Here is a 21,388-nt window from a genome sequence, read left to right on the forward strand (position 1 = left end):
CACCACACACACCATGGCTTGTGTCAAGTGTAAGCGCACTCTTTTATTAGCTCCCTCCTTGCATCACCTTGCACAATGTTACACATGTGTCGTTATGCTATGATGTGACATGTTTCTGTGCTCCTCTCCCTATCCATGCTAGTTTCTATGGCATTCCTGTCCTGTTTGTGTCTTCCTGTAGGTCTCTGGTTGGCTGACTGCTATGGGAACAGAACAGTGGACTAGAGAGGTACCAAGTCCAATTCAGCATGGCTCTTTCTTGTTGTTGTGTCACTGGTTGTTACTGACAAGAGCTGGGAAAAGCGGGGCCAAATCAGCAAGCAGGGCCCGGACTCATCTCTTTTGTAGTCATCCATTGTTGTTATTGCGTGCCTTCAAGTTGTTTCTGACTTATGGCAACCCTAAAGCATTTGCCTGTCATTGGAGTTTCTTGGCAAATTTTTTCAGAGGGGGTTTGCCATGGCATCCTCTGAGTCTGAGAGTGTGTGACTTGCCGAAGGTCACCCAACAGGTTTCCATAGCCGAGCCGGGATTCGAACCCTGGTCTCCCAGTTTCCAAGTCCAACGGTCAAGCCACTGCACCATGCTGGCTCTCTAGTCAAAGCATAGAGTAAATGGGTGCGCAGTCTAAAATGCTCCAACCATTGCTGGACTACAGCTCCCATGAGTGGTAGCTGGCATACCCAATGATGATGGGACGATAGGATATGCATTCTGCAGTTTGTTCCTTGATCAGGGCCGACTCTGCCATTAGACAGAGTGATGCAGCTTAGGTTTGGTTCCAGGACCCCCTGGACCCCCCCCCTTGGATGCCAAAATCCCTGGATGCTCAAGTCCCATTATATACAACGGGGTAGTAAAATGGTGGGTGTTTAAAAATAAAATGGCAAAATCAAGATATATATATATATATATATATATATATATATATATATATATATATATTCGAGCCCTGCATGACTCCATGGATGCAAATTTAGGGACCTTCACTTGGGGGTCGGTGACTGGGTAACATTTGCAGCTTTGCCTCGGGCAGCAAAACGTCTTAGGTCAGCCTTTCTATACCTTGCTTTGGGGTCTTAATTGTCTTTGAACTCATTGGCTGTCTCTGTGCGAACACCTCAGTCTCTGCTGCAATTCAAAACAGGGGAGGTGGCGTGCGTTGTGAGCGCCGTACCAAAAAGCATGCTCTGGCTGATAAATGTGTCTGCTTCGAAAAAAAGGGCCGAATTCTCCAGAACCATCCTTTATCATCCAAGCGCAGAGCTTGTTAGGGCTGGGTGGCGTGAAGATGTTAAGGGGATGGCATCAGACGGAGCGAAAGAGGAAGTGGGCATGTTGCAAGTCCCTTAATATTTGCAACACGTACAAGTGCTGATAATCCGGTGTCACTGTGGGCCTTTATTGCCTTCCTTATTTTGAAGGTTAGAGCATCATAAGAGGCATTCTCTACTACAAGTCGATTTGGACAGTTTTAATGGGGGATTTGACAAATGAATAGAGAGGAAAGCTATCAGTGGCTTTTGTCATGATGGCTGTATATCTTTCCTCCTGTGTTGGAGCCTGTTTGCTTCTCTATACCAGGTGTTGTTCCCTTTATCTCCTGGAGGGCTGCATCCGCACTGCAGAAATAATCCACGTTGACACTGTTTTTATGGCCGTGGCTCAATGCTATGGAAGCCTGGGATTTGTAGTTTTGTGAGACATTTGGACTTCTCTGTCGGAGAGCTCTGGTGCCACAACAAACTACAGTTTGAAGACTTCTGAGCCATGGCGGTTAAAGTGGTATCAGACTGCATTAATTCTGCAGTGCGGATGCAGTCTTAGTGGGCTTCACATTATTACTGTGTTCATCACTGTGCAAACAGAGTGCTGGATGAGATGGGCCTTTGGATGTGGCATACCTATGGAACGGGTCACGATGAGGACATTGCCCCCCAATGATAAGTCTTCCTTCGTTCCAAAAATGTCTAGCATTACAGATATTGAGATACTGAAAGATGTTGACACCTAAGCTCCTCTGTTTGTTGTGCTCGCATTCGATTTATAACATTGCTTGCTCCTTTTCTTTGCGTGCCTGAACTGTATTTCCGAACACTCAAATGTAGTTTCAGGTTATTGCAAATGCAACGCTAGAAATTTAGGGACAGAAGGACAATTTCATGGGGCAGTTTTAAAATCCTTTTGGAGGGGAACACCTTCATTTTGCACCCCTTCTGGTTCCTACAGAGAGCCAGCCTGGCAGAGTGGTTTGAGCTCCTGCTGAGCCATGAAACCCACTTGGTGGCCATGAGCAAGTCACACTCTCTCAGCCTCAGGGGAAGGCAATGGCAAACCTCTGCCACAAATATTGCCAAGAAAACCCTATGATCGGTTTGCCTGAGTGTCGCTGTAAGTCGGAAATGATTTGAAGGCACACAATATATATAGACTGGTTCTTATACCCCTGTCCTTTGGTTTGATCCTGGATGGGTGCTATTAAAAATATTATTTATAACATTACCTTCATGCTATGTGTATATGAAACATAAATGAATTTTGTATTTGGACTTGACTCCCATCTCCAAGATATCTCATTAAGTATATGCACATATTCTAAAATCTGAAAAAATCCAAAATTCAAAGCACTTCTGGTCCTACAATTTTTGGATAAGGAAGGCTTAACCTTTATATCTTTCCAATTAATGTTACAGTTAGGTTTTTATGGGAAAGGGAGAAAGATATAGGGGGGGGGAAGAGGGGGAAGGTTAAAAAAGAAGGAGAAGAACAAATAGGAATAGAAAGGTGAGGTTCTTTGTCTTGTGCCATATGATACCTTCCATTTGTTGGTGATATATTGCTTTATTTCCATATATAGTTCATGGAAGTTTATGCCAAATTGCCCGAAACTTGTCCTCTCTTGTAGTTTAATATAGACCATCTTGTCATGGGTTGCCAGTATGAGAAAGCCCTAGATCCAAGTGTCAATACTTGAAGTGGTCTTGGATTTCAGTGTTACGGGTTTCCTTTGGTGTTGCTTCAGTTGCAGCTCCTGAAGGTTTAATGATTTTTCTGCTGCAGCTTGCAGCTTGGGATGTCTGCACAGGGGAAGAATAGGGGCATTGGTGGTATATCTTTTGACCCCACAAACACGCATGCAAACACACAAAGTCCTTCTGGGTCTTAAGGAACAGGGGTGGTATTTGGTTACACCAGGCACTGTAGTCTGGCACTAAACAATTATACCACTAAGATTTCACTGTAACTGCCTGTGGATTCCTGGGGTTTGAAGTTTGAGGAGGTACTAAAACTCTCTAGCTGAGAATTGTGCATGCCTTTCCTCAGGGACGTAGCCAGGATTTTAGGAAGAGGGAGGGTGTCCAGACTAAGTGCCACCATTATAATGGGGCTTTGGCGCGGCGGCGCAGCAGCACGCACCATTCATTTTCTAATGGAAGGGGGGGGTCCGGACCCCAAGAACCCCCCCCCCCGGCTACGTCCCTGCTTTCCTTAAACTGCAAATCCCAGGATCTCATAGGCTGCACTACAACTGTGTAGAAGATACACAGGAGAAGCAGGTGGCCAAGGAGTCGCCAGAAGTCAGAAACAACATGAAGATGCACAACAACAACAACGACATCTATTATTTGCTGTATGCAGTGAAGTACTGTTCAAGTCTAATATGAAAAGCTAGTAAATTTCACATGTTTCCAGGCCTCAGTCCATATCCTGCAATTGCATCAAATAATACTTTGTCTTCCCACTTTTTCAGCTGCTTTTAAAATGTCCCAGTTTCTCTCTCTTCCTTCTACTTTCCACCTTGGTCCACAGTTAAAGTAATTTGCACTCAATTAAATGAAAATCTCTGAGCTTTTGTGTTCATCTTCATTAATAACTTTGGCGATCTTGACCACAGTCTGATGTTCTTTGGCAATACATGTCCCAGTTCCCATCTGTACATTGCTTGAGCGACCATCAGCTACCTCTCTGTAGTTCTCATATGCGTTTGAAAATTAATGTTTCCAGACAACTGAAGAGATATTAAATATAAAATTTAGAAAGACATCAGAACTATATTTATGACATGCTTTATGAAATATGAAAGACTAGGGGAATTTGTTCAAAGTCGGAAGCAGGTTGTAGCGCATATAAGTAAATGCTGGGGCATAATGAAAATGTGGGGAATTAAGGATTAATAAAATAATAATGGTAATTATAATCTTTGGTTGTGGTTAGCTGGGTGGTATTAATCTGAGAATCTAGGATGGGATTTGTATAAACGATAAGTTTGAGGAAATTTGGTAAACACTAAGCGTTTACCAGTTTGGGGAGGTGAGCATGGAAAAAGCAAATGACTGATCAGGACAGAAGAAGAAATGTTAATAGTAGAATACGTATGTTGTGTGCTAATTGTTTTTCTTTGTATTTTAAACAATAAAAAAGAATATTAGTCCTTCCTTCCTTCCTTCCTTCCTTCCTTCCTTCCTTGGAACTTAAAGCAGAGTAGATGGTCCGCTCAGGCCCAGCTTTATTCTCACAACAATCCTGTGATGTTGGCTAGGCTGAAAGGGTCATATGTATGTCCCAGGGACACACAATAAGCTTTGTGGTTGACGGCAAGTTTGGATAAAATAGGGCCCAGACTCTGCCTTTGACCTTCCCAATTCCTTCAGCATCTCTTCACCCTCAGCCCATCTTACATCAGACCCTTCATTGGTGCCAGAACCTGGACCTATAATTTTCAAAATGAATTTTGGCACCTGTGCGTGGCCAGAAAGCTTCCCATACTATAATTTCCAGCGTACTCAGGGACATAAAATGCTCAAGTGCCTCCATTATAGGTTCCCTGGGGTTTACTAATCTTCCTCTTTAGGGAGTCCACTGTTGAAAGTGGCATGGCTGTGGCAGACTCCTCTTACATGTCTCAGGCTCCAAATTGCCTTGGACCGGCCCTGTTGGCTGGTGGTGCGATTGCCAAGCCCTTCTCTGGCCTTGCCGTTCCCCGTGTGGCGCTGGCACCTGCAGCTTTTCCGACCCACAGTCCCCATGGGTTGGCAGCTGGCAGCATGTTGCTGGGAGGCGAGCAGCTATTAAATATCACTGCCTGACATAATGATGGGGAGAGAGGAGGGCTAAAAAGAACATATTCCATTAGCATCTGGCTCGCCCTGCAGTGGCTGCACCGGCGGAGGAAGAGAGCCTGTATTTTTAGACAAGATGCAGCGTAACTTTCTGGCTCACCTAAAGGTGGGGAATAGCTAAGGAAGGGTCGAGAGGGAGAGATTGGACTCAGGTTTCGGCTCAAGCGTGGGACTATGGCAGGGCGACAGGGCAGGTCTGGCCCAGCCACCGCTGTGAGTATATGGCACCACTCTTCCCCTTCCTGCAAAATAGTCAGCCCTCTCCACTTTTCCCTTCTGCTTTTGAACCTCCCCTCCTGCCTCTCCTGACAGCTTGGCAGGCCCTTTACGTGGCCCAAATTGGGCAGCGGTGGCATTTCAGTTGCAGCGTTGGAGTGTGCCTGTGTTGGTGCGCATGTGTTTTTTGCGTCTCTTATGGGCACGGGGAGCTCACTGGGCCGGCTGCCGGTGTGATTTGTGAGTATGTGTTCCAGCACTTGACAGGCTGTGCAGTGCCTTCTCTGATTTTTGACTTGGCAAACAGGCTCCTAAACTGTGGAAGTCCCTTTTGGGGAGCCCTAGTTGTGGAACCGCAGAGGTCAAGGCCAAGAGGAGTCCAGTCCTGGAAAGATGAGTGAGTGAACGCCTGGAAGACCTTGCACATTGCTTGTTTGTGTGCCCTCGGTTTCCTTTTGCATAAGAAATCCACAGCTGTTCCTCCCCCACTCCTATCACAAGTGCATTTTCACCCAACTCATCCTTCATTTTCTCTGCCGTCGCATGCTGGAGCCTATGGGTGGCCCTATAGTTCATGAGAATTATCATTTGATTGTAGCGCACTGCATGAATTGGGGATCCCCAGGTGGGCCAAGCCTGAACCCTCTTTTTCTAGTTGAGCTTCAATGGCATCCTGTTGTTGCACAAAATGGGAGACATTTCATTCATTGGCTTCACAATTTTCAGGCATCACAGAGAGGCTGAAGGATGACTATGTGGATGTGTCTCCTGTTTTTGTGTTGTGTAGGAGATATTGAGCTGATCTCCTAAGAGCTGGCCGGGAGAAGGACATTCCTAAATGTTGGGCTTTCCTCGGGAGTCTGTGTGACAAGGGTCCCTTTTCTTTGGGAAAAAGCAATTGGCCCCTTCTTCAGTTTGACCTACCTCACAGGGTTGTTGTGAGGATCAGGTGGGAAGGAAGAAGCCCAGGGCGCCACCTTGAGCTCTTTGAAGGAAGAAGGATATAAATCTAACTAATGAAATGTTATTGATCGGGGTGATTGATGAAGTGATAGCTAATACTGTCTAAGGAGGCAGGAGGAAAATGTAAGAAATGTATATTGGACTGGATGGCCGTTGTGGTCTCTTCCAACTCCATGATTCTATATGTAGAGTTGTTGTTATGTGCCTTCAAGTCATTTCCGACTTATGGCAACCCTAAGGCACCTATCATGAGTTTTTCTTGGCAAGTTTCTTCAGAAGGGGGTTGTCATTATCATTGAATTGAGAGTGTAAAAACAGTTTGCACTCGGAAGTCCTGCCTTTCCTAGTAAGCTCAGCAAACCTCTGCAGCTTTTCCTGACTAGTATATCCTTCCTCACTTCATAACTTTTACCATCTTGGTTGCACTCTGATGTTTTTTGCCCACATGCGTCCAGGTTTCCATCTGTGCAATGTTAGAGGGCATGGGATGTCAGACAGGGAAAGATCTCAAAAAGGTAGAGGAAGATTGGCTTCCGCTCATATAATTTTGTAAATAAAGATGGCAATGAATTTGTGGGCATAAGAGATGCAGGATAATATGTTTAGGATTGAGTACTGTGCAATTATATTATTAGCTGGTAGAGAGTTTTTGAGATCTGTCGAGGAAAACAGTTAAAACCAGGTGAAAAAGTACACGTAAATGATAGAAGGGGCTCAAAACCAGAGGAATTTGGGAAGTGTAGTGGTATATTTTATTCAAAGATGTAGTGTAAGAATTCAAAGATATAGCCATCTTAGTCTGTAGCATCAGTTTGTGGAGAGATCTTGTAGCACTTTTGAGACTCACTGAAAGAAAGAAGTTGGCAGCATGAGCTTTGGCAGACTTCAGTCTTACTTCGTCAGATGCATTTGGTGGAGCGGAAGAACAATATTTTATTGTTCTATTAAAATAGGTTGAAATGACCGGATGGAATTTTGGATACAAGAAGCTGGAAAAATAAAAATTAAAAATGAAAGGAAATGTTAGAGGGCCTGGGATGTCAGACAGGTTGACCTGGGGATGTAAGGAATTGAACCTGGGATCTTCTGTTTGCAAAGCAGAGGCTCAGCCACTGAACTGTGACATCTCCTCCCCAGCTCGGAATTGGCACCGGGGCAGTTTTGGAAACAGTTTGGGCAGCATTGAGGTTACACCAGGTCCCCTTCCATTCACAAGTATCCCTCTGCTCCGGTGTGTTGCCAGCTTGTTTTCCTTGAGCCTCCTCTCCCTTCTCCTGGACCCAGGGGCCTCCTCCTCTTATCCCAGCCGAGGGTCCTCCTTGCGCAGGAAGTGCAGAGTTATTTATAACCAGAGCGTCTCTTCTTAGGCACCTGCCTGCTCCACTTTCATTTTGAAAAGTGTATCTGGGGAGGCGGATTTGGGAAAGAGTTGAAGGAGGGGGGTTTCCATTCCTGAAGGCTTATGCAAGACTCCCGATCTGGTCTGTTTGGCTTGGGCCAGAGACCTGACCCAAGTCAGTTTCCAAAGCTAAATACTGTACCAGCTGTCCTGGACCACGAGGTCCTTGCCCATGACTGGAGGCACTGGGAAAGAGTTGGTTGTATGATGTTTTAGACAAAGAAGACCGTGGAGCTTCAAAAGTTTGCAACATGTATTTTGGGCATTTTGGCTGGCAAGAAAAGTATTGCTGTTTTGCGGACTTTTTTAGTTGAAAGATGTTAGAAAAGGGGCATCATCCCTCTCTTTGGCTTGTGCATCTGTTTGTTTTGTCCCAGTGATGCCTCCTGTCAAACGTTGCAACACAATAAAGGAGGTAAAAAACATGGAGTGCAAGACAACCCTTCTTTTAAATCCTATTCTGAGGAATAGTCTCTGTGTTTGTGTATCTTTAAGTCACCTGTCCATGAATTTCCTAGGATTTTCCTAGGTGGAGAATACTCAGAGGTGATTTTTGCCAGTTTCTTCCTCTGAAATACAGCCTTACAACACCAGGTATTATTTGGTGGTCTCTTATCCAAGTCCTAACCAAGGCTGACCCTGCTTAGCTTCCATAATCAGATGGTTGCTGGTGCCTTTAGGGTATTTAGGAAGGCTGGAATAATCAATCCCTTCCTTAAAATGTGACATGTGCAACAAAACATCTTTTAAAGTCCATTGTGAGGAATAACTATTGCCTGTTTAGAATAAGTGGGCGATTCAACAGATTGCCATGTGCAAATGAGCAGGCAAAGCTGTCTTAGTTGTTTTGCTGTCTTGAGTCAAAAGGCAAGCTCATTCCCCCTCCTCACTACAGTTCATATATATATATATATATATATATATATATATATATATATATATACACAGACACACATGTGATTGGGATGGCTATTTATCTGATTTCAACAGTGTCAGTGGAATAGGGTCCCCCTCACCACCTGAAATGGCGGTTTCATTTAGGGAGGGCAATAATGCAAGGAAAGCAATAATGGATAAAGTTGATTGAAATATTGCAGTTTGCATGTTGATGTCAGAACCCAAGCTTGACATTTTCCGTTTAGCGTTTGCAGTCAAAACTTGACACTGGGAATTGGCTAATGCTGGAGTCCTGTCACTTGTTGGAGAGGATGTTTTTCCTGATCAGTTGACTGAATGCATGAAATACATTTTGAGAAATGCACCAGATGCTGCCTTTGCGACGACTATCAAATGCAGGGGCCATTTGGCAGGGTGAGGCGGCCGCCTCAGGCAGCTGATTTGGGACATTCCAAAAGAGTGGCAGTTATTTAATTTATTACGATTGGATTTTTTGCTGTCTGGTAGAAGGAGAGGAAGTTGTGTGATTTTCTGTCTTGGGTGCCAAAGTGGCATTGTACCTTTACACCTTGGCTTTGCAACATGGGGAAACACCATTTGCTGCTCTATCTCAGGCAGCAAAGTTTGGAGACAGCCCCAATTGAATGCTGATCGTCACCACAAAATGGTCTAATCTAATGCTTAATGCTGATGTTGAAAATTCACATTCTTAGAATACTTTGTAAATATTCACCACCAGTTTTTCTGTAAAACCTTGAAAAGCCCACAGACCACCCTAAACACACTCAGACTTGTCTGGTTTCAGAACCTAAGAAGGGTCAGAAGTGGTTTGTACTGAGATGGAAGACCATCACGAAACACCAAAGCTCTCCAGGTAGCATTAGGAAAGACTTCTGCCTAAAACCCTAAAGAGATGCTGCTGCCAGTCAACATTCACAGTACCAGGTTACCCTGCATTAATAGACCCATACTTTCCAAGACAAGGGAAGTAATAGCCCCACTATATTCTGCACTAGTCATTTGGAGCACTGTGTTCAGTTCTGCCTGCCTTGTTTTAAGAAGGATATATGGTGTAGTGGTTTGAGTGTTGGACTAGGACTCTGAGGACCAGGGTTCGAATTCTGGCTCAGACATGTCAACCCACTGGGTGACTTTGGGCAAATCGCACTCTCTCAGCCTCAGAGGATGGCAGTGGAAAACCTCTGAACAAATCTTGCCAAGTAAACCCCATGATAGCTTCGCCTTAGGATCGCCATAAACTGGAAATGACTTGAAGGCACAAAACAGCAACAATAACATATACAAACTGGAGCAGGTTCAGAGAAGGGCAACAAGGATGACCAGAGGTATGGAGAACACTGTTCTCCTTTAGAGCGAGGCATTCTTTTGGGGGAGGGATGTGCGGTTTGTGTAGTTTTCTACTTTTCAACTACCAAAATTCATAAAGGAATGGCAGTAGGGTGCAGCATGAAACATGAAGCATTACAAAAGGAAATAATGGACTCCTGGAACTGTTGAATTTGCCCACAGATAATCTAGAGAGATCTAGAAAAATCATGCATGGGTGTACATGTGATTAAAGAATCATTTCTAGACATTCTTTAATCACATGTACATTCATGCATGCAAACTCAAGACACCCCACTCTTCCTTCCCCACTTTCATGACATGAGTTAGCAGGTAATACTACCTGTCTCTCTGGCAGCCTGTAGTCAAGAAGTATTGAGCTGCGAAGCCCCAGTGGACATTATAATGCTTTATTCTTTCCATCAACTGCAGAAATAGTACAATAGAAAGGAAAACAGAAGGTTAGGTAGATGGGTCAATCGATATTTTGTAAGTGAATATAGTAAGCAAATTCTCTGCTTTTGAGGCTGCATCCCTGCAAATGTGGAGGACTGTGGAGGGCCAGCCCTAGAATTAGGAAGGGATGCTAACTTCAGAAAGCAAGTTTTGGATGGCATGAAAGTGGACCAAATCATTACAGTTACTGAACTGGGGATTATTGTATAATGGGCAAATTCATATTGGTGCAAGGGATCCCACAGTTGGACCCCCAAATGCAGTGTCAATCGGTCTAGTGGGTACAGAACCAATGTTGCAGTAAAAGCTTCCAGGTTGGCTTTAATGTCTTGAATTGTCTTTAAACTGGGACATTTTAAAAGCAGCTGAAAAAGTGGGATGACAGAGGATTAATTGGGACTGTCCCAGACAAATTGGGACAGTTAGCGGTTATACATGTGTGGTGGGTAGTAATTCTATGTAAGGAGTAAAGACACGCAATGGCTAAAGAAACAAACTAAGGCTTTAGTGTAAGAATTCTGTTAAAGATAGGAGGGCTCTGTAAGGATGCTAAACTAACACAGAACTAAGCTAGTTTAGTTGAAGTGAGAGAATAAGGGGATGGGAAGAGAGGAGGTGGAAGGGTCTCTGGGGGCATCAGTTTACTCCCAAAAAGCATATCCAGGGGAAATGTAGCAAAGTACAATAACATCCCAAATCCACAAAACAATGATCCATTTATTGTCCAACCAAAATGCACAAAATACCTGTTTCAAGCTTTCAAAGCTCCATTGGCTTCTTCATCAGGCAAAGGTGTTAAAAATCATACAGGAGGGAACAGAAATTATGACGATGTTAGTCACAAGCCAGCATTGAGATGTTGCTGCTCTCAGTTCAGGTGTCCAGGAAGCTTGGGAGGAGGCTTTGGGCCGTTGGAAACCACTTGGTTGTATCAGTGCTGTTTTCTCTAGGATGCCTTTAACTTTTTAAGGTTCTGAGTGCTCTTGCTTTTCCAAGAAGAACTAGATAAGGATTGCATGATCCAATTGTTGATCCTTTTTGCTTCTCTCTCCAAGGCCGATGCCGCAACAAGTTTCCTTCGGGCAGCGCGATCTGGGAACCTGGACAAGGCTCTGGACCACTTGAGGAATGGAGTGGATATTAACACCTGCAACCAGGTAGGCTCTTGAACTCTTTACTAGTGCCCCCGCATTCTCCATTCGACAATTTTTGGGATGATCTGGATTGAGCCGTTCACAGATCTTCATCTGCTCCTGAAATGCAATTAGGTTCGACACTTGGAACTAGATGCTTCTCCAGCTGATGTGTTCCGAGATGGTGAAGGGGCACCCAGTACTAGAGCACACACCCCTCTCTCTTTTGGTCTCCTAGGATTTCTTCCTTGGTGTGTTTAGAACATGATAGGAGTCCTTCCACCAGGTGGAATCTTTTTGGTTTTGGTATACATTTGTGAAGGGGAAAAAATCGGTATATACTGTGGTCTAGTGGTCTAAAGTGTTGGACTAGGACTTTGAGAGACCAAGGTTTGAATCCCCATTCAGCCATGGAACCCTTCTAGCTGACCTTGCACAAGTCATATCCTCTCAGCCTTAGAGGAAAGCCATGGCAAAACTCCTCTATTGGCAGGAATACTGGGCTACTTGGAGTGTTGTTCTTGTCCAGCAGGGCTATTCTTCTGAACCAACACAATCCATTGGCAGAGCATCTCATTCTCAGTGATGGAGTGGTAAATTCTGAAGTGCAAACACTTATCGTGTGTAGCCACAGAAAGGCAGACAATTGCGTTGGTGTGTTCAATCTGAATTTTTTTTGGGGGGGGGGGAGTTCTAAAAGTTTTCCTCTTTACTAGAAGCAGGTCTTTAGGGAATAAATGGGTCCACTCCAACATACTCTCCATTAAACAGAGGAACTCATGTCAGTATATTGGTGTTGCTGAGAATATTAATCTCTGACCGTTACTCTGAGGATTTAAGCTAAGCTGAAAATGAATGGGTGTCTGTGCTGGGTGGCACAGGCCACTATCATCCCATTTAATAAGAAAGTCCTAATTCTTCACACTGCAAGACCTTAGCTTACACTTTGTAAACTGCTTAGGGAGTGCTTAAGTGCACCGATAAGTGGTATAGAAATATACTTGCTATTGCTATTGCTGGCTCTGTTACACCTCTGTTTATTTCTCCCACAACTGCTGTGACGTTGTGTCCTCCAAAGCAACTTTTCCAGGGTCTATTGAGAGTTTTTCCTTTGCATGTCATGCCTCTGCAAGGTTCAGCTGTCAATTTGTGGATAAGCTGTCAGTTTGTGGATGTGCTGCTAGCTCTTGTTGCTTATATTGTGCTGCTCTGTGTTCATGTTCTCTTAAAAATGAGAGAACAGAACCCTGCCCCAAGGTGGTCTGCAATCTAAAAAAGACTTCAGTATTAAACATTAGTGGGGGTACAACTTCAGGGAAGTTACTTTTTTTATTGCAACCCTCAGAAGATGCATGACTATGCATGGCTGAGGCCTTCTGGGGGGTGTATTACAAAAAAGTAACCTCCCAAGTAAATCTCTTATTCGACTCCAGAGACACCTCTCCCCTGCACTGTCTTTCTCTCAAGCTTAAAATATTCTGCACGAGGTTTTTCCTCTGGCCAGCCAAACTGGAGTCCCTCCTTGAAGGATGAAAACAGGACAGAGCCAGTGTCCTTGTGAAATCCATTTGGTATTCACTGCTTGCGCTCCAAGGCAAGGAGGGGAAATGCCTGCAGCTGTCTGACAGTGACTCACCTGGCTCATCCGGATGCACTCCCATGGCAGCACCGAACAATGGAGCCACTCCATCGGTCTGCTTAGATCTGCAGAAGAAAGGGTTTGCATGGAGAGTGGCTCCCTGGCATTCCCTCCCTGTCCTCACCCAGGTGACTTGTCTGGTGAACTCTCAGATCTTGGAACAGGCCTCTTGGCACTCACTTCCAGGGGTTCAGAAGCACAGTTCTGAGATCGTAACCAGAATTCACAATTGCAGTTTTGCATGACGAACCCAGAGTTATGCATTCTTGACTGCTTGGCATACGTGATCCCTAGGTACAGTGGGCCCTTGGTATCTGCTGGGGTTTATACCAGAATCCATGGATGCTCAAGTCCCATTATATACAATGGTATAGTTAAGTGGTGTCCCTTGTGAAAAATGGCAAAGTCAAGATTTGCTTTTTGGAATTTATATGTTTTTTAAATATTTTCAATCTGTAGATGCTTGAATTGGTGGATTAAAAATCTATGGATATGACGGGTTGACTCTATTTTCAACCCGTGGATGGTTGGATGCATGGATAAAGAAAACTGACTGTATTTGCTAGTATAGGAAATATATAGGGACAGTGAAAGTTCCCCAGTCTTGCTTTACCAGGCATCAACCATTGCAAGCAACAAGACTCTGTTCTCCTGTCAATCAGGATGCAGCTGAAAGACTTTCCCACCCTTCTGCAAGTGATCTAGTATGAAGGTGAAACGTGTCAGGGATCTTGCTTTTGACTGTTGCATGGAGATTGCTTGGAGTAGAGAAGGTGGAAGCATATGTCTGCTACATAGATGTCAACAGGAGAACAGACTCCTGTTGCTCACAGCTGCTGCTGCCCAGTAAATGTAGACTGGGGGCAGTTAGGCTGGGAGACACTAACTAGGTAGTAGATGATCTAGACCTTTAGGTATCATTTTTGGACAAGAACTGCCCACTGTATGGTTGCCAGGTTTCCTACAGAGCAGTACAGGATGGACTCCTCTTGCTTGCCAGACCAGCTCAAGACACGGCACACGGGGCAGGCCTATGGAAGCAGACCCTCCAACATTTTACTGGTGAAAACTAAAACAAGCAACATCAGTGCATGGTCAAGATCAAGAAACTGGCATAATGCTTCTGAATTTTGTTAATTTAAGAACATATCAAGGCCACAGACCGAGACTGGTTTCATTGGGAAGTGAGACTGGAATGATGGAATTCATAGTTTGTTGTAGCATGAGCTCTCTGACAAACCCCAGAATTCCATAGGAATGAGCCATGGCAGTTAAAGTGGTGTCAAACCTTGACTTAGGTGGAGAGGTTTGCTCTTTTGACTCAGGCAGCAAAATATCTTGAGTCATCCTTACCCACAATGCTGCCTGAAGCAGGTTATTTCAGGATGCCTGGGAAAACATGACCCTGGTCAAAAATTATGGCAAGCGACAGTCCTGTCTGCATCTGTTTTCAGGATCAAACCTCTTTGGACAGCTGTGTCCCCAAGTGCCTTTTGGGAGGAAAAAAAATTTGCAAACTTCATCTAGGTTCCAGCTAGTTCACAAAGACATTTTCTTACAGAGAAGGAGAAATAAAATGTGTCCTCCCCAAAACGGATGACATTTGGTTAGGAACAGCTCCTGTGTCACCAAAGGAGCCCAAGGTCCCAGAGATAAGGTCAAGGAGAATGGTAAAACCTACGGAGGTCAGAAGCAGGTTAATCAAATATCAGCCGTGTGAATTTCTAACAGTCTCCCAAGCAGATTCACAGAAGCAGTGATCCTTCAAGGATCCTTTACTCTCCAGTATTTCACAGATGAAAACTGGGAAATGGGTGGCCAAGCAACACCAGAATGTGGCCAAAATGGCAAAGGTTATGAATGAAGAAGAACGCACAAGCTAGGCGAGGCTACAGCAGTTTGCATTTGCCTGAGCCTATTGGGAAGGGTGAAATTCTTCTCTTCCTCCCACTGATGCATTAATTGAATGCAAACTACTTTTGCAGCCTTAACTCTCAGCTTTATCACATTATTAAACATACCCAGCAGGCAAAGACACATGCTGTTTTTTCCCCCTTATCCTTCCGCATGACTCTCATTCTCTTGAGGTTGTAAAATCGTGGGAGAGCATTGTCAGAGTGTCATTTTGGCCAAACAGATTATTTCAGCTTGGCAAATGGGACACTTCTAAGACCCTCTCTCATGGTTTTACAACCGTAAGATGGAGGGAGAAAAAACAAACAGCTCACACCTTTTCAATTGACTGCCTGGTTTGCTTAATAAAGCTCTAAGGCTTTCTGTGTGCAGCAACTGAGGACCAAAGAGGGAAGCGGGATGTGAACAGAGAAACCAGGACGTTTTAAAAGCTGTTGGGAAAATGGGATGAAAGAGGAATAATCCAGACTCTCCCTGCCAAATCTGGACAGTTGGAGCGTATGAGATCCGGCCCTTGGTTTGGGAGGCAGCTGCTTCTCCTTCTTAATTGGGAAATGTTGCTCATTATAGGAAAGCGCTGGCCTCATCCATGCTCCCTCTCTCAGTCCGCTGCCCCCAAAAGCAAAGGAAGAAGAGACCTTGTGGCAATGGAGCAACAGCAGCAGTCCTCCAGCTCCTGGGCGCATTTCCTTCCCCCTGACTGATCAGAAATAAATAGTTATCCAAGGTGCCCCGCTTTCTGGTCTCTCATAGCTCAATGGGACAGAAGAAAGACAGTGCAGAGGGGAGAGATTTAATTGGGTTGCATTTCTCTCTGGTGCACTTTGAGATGCGGACATCGTCTCAGCTGTATGTCATCTGACAGGCCTTACATGCTTCCTTTCCCATTGAGTTTTTGTATGCCATTCACCGTAGGTGAGAAAGAGCAGAGAGAGAGGAGGGAATAAAGGTTGCTTTGCTTTGAAAGCGCTGCTGGCGTGATACCTTTCTCAGGCTGAAATGTCTCTGCGTGAAAAGAAGACACAACACAGAGAATTGACTGAATGGGAGCTTTTGCAAGGGGAGCTGGGTTAATCTTCATTACTGAACTTATTAAAGCAAATACAGTTGCACTTTAAAAAAAAGGCTCGCTGGAACGCCTTTGAAAGAAAGAGCATGAGCTTTCAAAGTAGTTAATTGCCTCCCTAATTGGAAAATTACAATTCCAGAAGCAGCAGCAGCAGCAGTTATAGAGAAGCACTCGCATTTCAGCAAAGTGCTTGGGTATGTCAGTGCAATCCTAGTTTGTTTGGTTTTTTGGGGGGTGGATTGGAGAAGCCCTGCTTAACCATGGATGAATATGGTTTAAATAGATGCAGTGGGAGGGAATGCACCAACCACAGCTTTTTTGTTCCCCATTTTATCAGCTTCTATGTGTGGAGGATGGCTTCTCTGAAGATGCCACTGCCACAGATGCTGGCAAAACATCAGGAATAAATTCTTCTAGAACATGGCCACATAGCCCGAAAATCCCACAAAAAACTAAGCACTACTATTTGTTCAAAACACCACAGAGGCCAGCCATGCATATATTTTAAAACATCCAGAGGTAGCCATGTTGGCCATATAACAAATCCAGTTTAGTTATATGGTTCCTTTTAGTTTGGAAGTGTTATCTTTTTTGGAGTAGGGCTTCCTAAACCTCCCTGGTCAACCTATAGAGGATTGGGATAGTTGTGGTCCAAAAACAGTTACCATACTTCTCCAAACTCCTAGAGTTTTCCCTTGGCATGCCCTGCCTCTGCAAGGTGTTGGTTTGTGGGTTTGCTTTGTTTATACAATACCACTTGGGTACAAGGGCCTTTGTTACAAAATCAAAACAACAGATCCCTGCCCTAAGGCATTTACAATCTAAAATGGCACATAAGGGAAAGAACACTGGAAGAAGGAGAATAATAAACAAGGAGAGACTTATTTTTGTAGTAGTAAAACTATCAGACCTAGGTTTCACAGGAAAGGGTATGCCTGAGCCCCCAGAACATAGGGATGTTGGGGTCTCTACTCCGAAATCTCACATGTTTTAGCTTCAGTGACTCGCTTTGGTTCTGGGATATGAAATTGCTTTAATTTCTAAGGGTTATGATGGGTCTGAACACAGCTTCTTTCCAAGAGGGAGCCAAAGGGAGTTGTCATAGCTTGCTCAGCACAGCAACGGAGAGCTAGCAAAAGCCCTGTAGGTTTCAATTGATCGATCTGTTCCCGTACGCAGCCTGCGGCTTTCCAGTTGCATTAGGCGCTCTTCCAGAATATTTCATTTGCTCCTTGGCTTGAAAGGACGGTGGTTGCTCCACCTAATAGGGCCAGGCCCCCGTGTCCTTATTGCGCCTATGTTCAGCACATCATCACGGTAAGCTTCACATTAATGTCTTCTGAGGCCCTCTTAGGAGATGGATTGTTTACTTGCCTCTCGATAATGAGCTTGGAGCTAAAGTAGCAACCCAGATCTTTGCAAGCGAAAACTCCACTTGCTCTCTAGAAAAAAGAAAGTGGCTTCCTAAGCTTTCTTAGATCAGGTCAGTCTGGTTTAGTACTGGCGTGAGGTTGGGGATATGGAGAGGAGAGGATTAACTGAGCCAGAAAGGTTGCTTGGGATGCCCTTTATTGTAGTGGCAAAGCAAACCATGTGTATATTTTAAAGCATCCAGAGGTAGCCATATAACAAATCCAGTAACACCAAAAAATCTACCAAGCAGTGATACTTTTATTGGGCCAACCAAAATGCACAATATACATGTTGCAAACTTTTGAAGACTATTTCAAGACTATTTCTAGTCATGTTGTCTGAGTCCTATAAAAAACTCGCCTAGCAGCCATTCTTGCGGGTGACGTTTCATTTGTATTTTTGCAATTGTAAGGGCTAGAAAACAAGAACAACAAATAAAAAAGCTGCTGTTCTCAGAAGTCAGAATTGGATAAGACTTTTATTGGGATTGCTAAAATATTACACAAGTGTCACAAGCTTTGAGTCCTCAAAACTCTTGATAGCTAGATAGTACAACAGTTACAAAGAACACTCAGATGGAGTAGCATTGAACTAAGGGTGCATCTACACTGTACAAATAATGCAGTTTGATGCTGCTTTCAGTGCTGTAGTACCATCCTGTGGAATCCTGGGATTTGTCATTTTACAAGGTCTTTAGCCTTCTCTCCCAAAGAGTGCAAGTGTCTTGTCTCACCAGACTGCAAATCCCAGGATTCTGCAGGACAAGCTGCATTATTTCTCCAGTGTAGAAGCACCCTAAGATTCTGGGAGTCTGAGGTTCATATCCGTGTTCAGCCATGTTGACCCACCTTGCACAAGTCACACTCTCTCAGCTTTAGAGGAAGGCAATAGCAAACCTCCCCTGAGGAAATCTTGCCAAGAGAACCCTATGATAGAGTTGTCATACGTCGGAGCTGGCTTGAAGGCACATGACATTGGCAAACGGTTGTATGGGGATGGGAGAAGCAGCAAAGAGTGAAAACATAGGACTTTGTGTAATGGCTATTGTGTGTCTGCATCTGGAGTAATTGAATTCAGCAGCATACACACAACCCTGTTTTATGTAGATTGTAGATGAGTTCTGAAAGTTGTTGACAATGACTTCTGGAATGAGAGATGCTTGTGCTGAAGAGGAGACAATAAAGGAAAAGTTATGCAAGGTTTGGGGCTGGAGGTATGGTTTGTGTTTACATCAGATTGTGCATCATACCCTGCAACCTGCATGAGACTGACCACCTACCAAATTCTGGAATTTGCTCTGTGAAGACCTGGTTGCCTTTGTATCATCCTCCCATGATTACATCTTTGTCTTTTCCATCCTGGGGAATATCACACTTGTGGTCAAGGTCCAACCTCACGTGTCCTGTATGAGATAAAAGAGGGATGCGTGTGGTCAGACCTGGCCCACAAGCCCTGTATTCTCACACACAGTCGATCGAGGCCTCTTGCATACCATCCGGTCATCACTGTCGCCATCTCCACCAACTTTGGTTCCATCCATCTCCTCTTCCTCTTCCTCACCACCGTCAGAGATCACGCATTTGCATCTTCCATCAGCCATACACCACTTCAGATGCTCGACGATAAAGAAAAACCTGCAATTACTTTTGGATGCCTGAGTCCAGCTGAAAGGAAACAAGAAATGTTTGTGTGTGAATAAGAATATAGAGCGCTTGTGGTTGCTTTCTGGAGGTGGGGGGACTTGGCTTCAATGCTGTAAGATTGCATAGGTGTTTGGGGATCAGTTGGGACAAATAGACATGTAGGCAAAGTTGTTTGAAACTGATATGAACATTATTAACTCTGCTCTGCAACTATGGTTCATATTTGCTGCTGTTATGTGCCATCCATTCAGCTTTGAATTATGGCAACCCTATGGATGAGAAGTCTCCAAAATCTCCAGCCATCAACATGCCTTGCGCTCCCAGGATTGTGGCTAGAGTTTTTAGATATTAGTGAGAGTTCAGGCTTGATCCACAGCAATGCTTGGTCATTGGATTTTGTTACTGTATGCCTTCAAGTCAATTCTGAATACTGTAGAAAATCATTTATGAATCTTAGTGTATGGGATATTTGCTTTTCTTTCTTCTAGATTACTGTACCAAGTCATGGATGGTTCTTTGCACTAAACTCAGCCACAGCATTCCCCATCTGTAAAATGGGCAATTGTGCCTGTATTATTGTCACATTCCTTCAAGTCGTTTCTGACTTATGGCAATTTTCTTGGCAATATTTATTTGGGGTGTGTGTGCTTTTGCCTTCCTCTGAGGGTGAGAGAGTGTGACTTTCCCCAAGGTGGGTTTCCATGGCTGGCATCTTCAGAGAATGCAGGCATGAAAGAGAGTTGTGTGCGTGCGTGCGCACGCACACACACACACTGTAGGTTGAGAGGAGGTGATTTGCATGTTAATCTGTGTATAGTTCTGTGGCTGAATGGCAAGGCCCATAGGTTGTCATGTTAAAATATATTTCTAAATTGTATTGAAAATGTTCAGATGTGTCAATGGTTAACTAAGGTTTAAAATGGTTCCTGTTGAAGGCCAGAAAGTCTAGGCCTGGAAGAGCAAGTCTTCAAGGACATGTGCTGAGACATAATATCAACAAATGTATTATTGTTATGGTCTTGTGTTATATGGTGACTTCATGGGAAAGAGGTGTGTCCACTTGGTGGGAAGGCTGATCTTTTGAGAGAACAAAGACTGATGTCACATTCAAGCTTTTAGCATGGACTCTGAAAGAGTATAGATGTATAGTAGCCTGCTGTAAAGTGTAAATAGCAACAAAGTCAATAAACCCTCATTTGAGTGAAAATCTGTGTGGAAGTTACTTTGATACTGAGTAGCTGAGAAGATAGCATCTGTTCCAGTTGGTACCAGTCCAGAACCATTGGTAACAAGAGACATCAACCATCACAAAGATCTTTTTCTCTAACAGTCCTGTAGTCACTAACCACGATCTAATACATCCTCTCCTTTTTCTAGAATGGCTTAAATGCTTTGCACCTGGCCTCCAAGGAGGGCCATGTCAAGATGGTAGCTGAGCTGCTGCACAAGGAGATTGTCCTGGAGACCACCACGAAGGTAAGAATCCCATGCACCTGAAACAGGAATGCTGTCTTTTTGTTGAACATAAAAAACTGCCAAAAATAACGACCACAGAGAATTTCCACAAATTCAACTTAGACAATGAGGAAATAGGAATAGTAAAAGAATTCTCATACCTGGGGTCAGATATTGATCGAAGCGGGGACTGCAGTCAAGAAATCATAAGAAGACTAAGGCCTGTTACAGACTGCCAAAATAAAGCTGCTTCGGGTCTCTTTGGAGGTATGGTGTTTAAATGATGCCTGGGTCCTAAGAGTCCGGAGGTCGCGCCAAAGCCACACTCCATTCCTAAGCGCCAGAGTACAGCTTTGGTGCAGCTTCCGGATTCTTAGGATGCATGCATCATTTAAACTTCATACCTCCAAAGAGACCCAAAGCAGCTTTATTTTGGCAGTCTGTAACAGGCCTAAGAATGGGGAGGGCGGCTATGAGAGAACTAGAAAATACCCTAAAATGTAAAGTCTTACAACTGAGCACCAATGTTAGAATTGTACAAGCCATTGTATTCCCTATTACTATGTGTGGATGTGCAATCCAGACAGTTAACAAAGGGTATAAGACAAAAATTAATTCATTTGAGATGTGAAGCTGGAGAAGAGTGCTGAGGTTACCATGGACAGCCAAGAAGTCAAATGCATCCAAGAGCAGATCAAACCAGAAATCTTTCTGGAAACCAAGA

At 44.1% G+C, this 21,388-nt stretch overlaps 1 protein-coding gene across 1 annotated transcript in view; it reads left to right on the forward strand.

Moving 5' to 3' along the window:
- ANK1 (ankyrin 1) overlaps nucleotides 1-21,388 on the forward strand; it is a 110,484-nt gene that overhangs the window by 41,974 nt on the left and 47,122 nt on the right. The window contains 2 exon segments of the mRNA XM_042472067.1: nucleotides 11,454-11,555; nucleotides 20,587-20,685. Coding sequence (XP_042328001.1) covers nucleotides 11,454-11,555; nucleotides 20,587-20,685 — 201 coding nt within the window.

This window comes from Sceloporus undulatus, chromosome 6, assembly GCF_019175285.1.
Source record: "Sceloporus undulatus isolate JIND9_A2432 ecotype Alabama chromosome 6, SceUnd_v1.1, whole genome shotgun sequence".
NCBI classification, from domain to species: Eukaryota; Metazoa; Chordata; class Lepidosauria; order Squamata; family Phrynosomatidae; genus Sceloporus; species Sceloporus undulatus.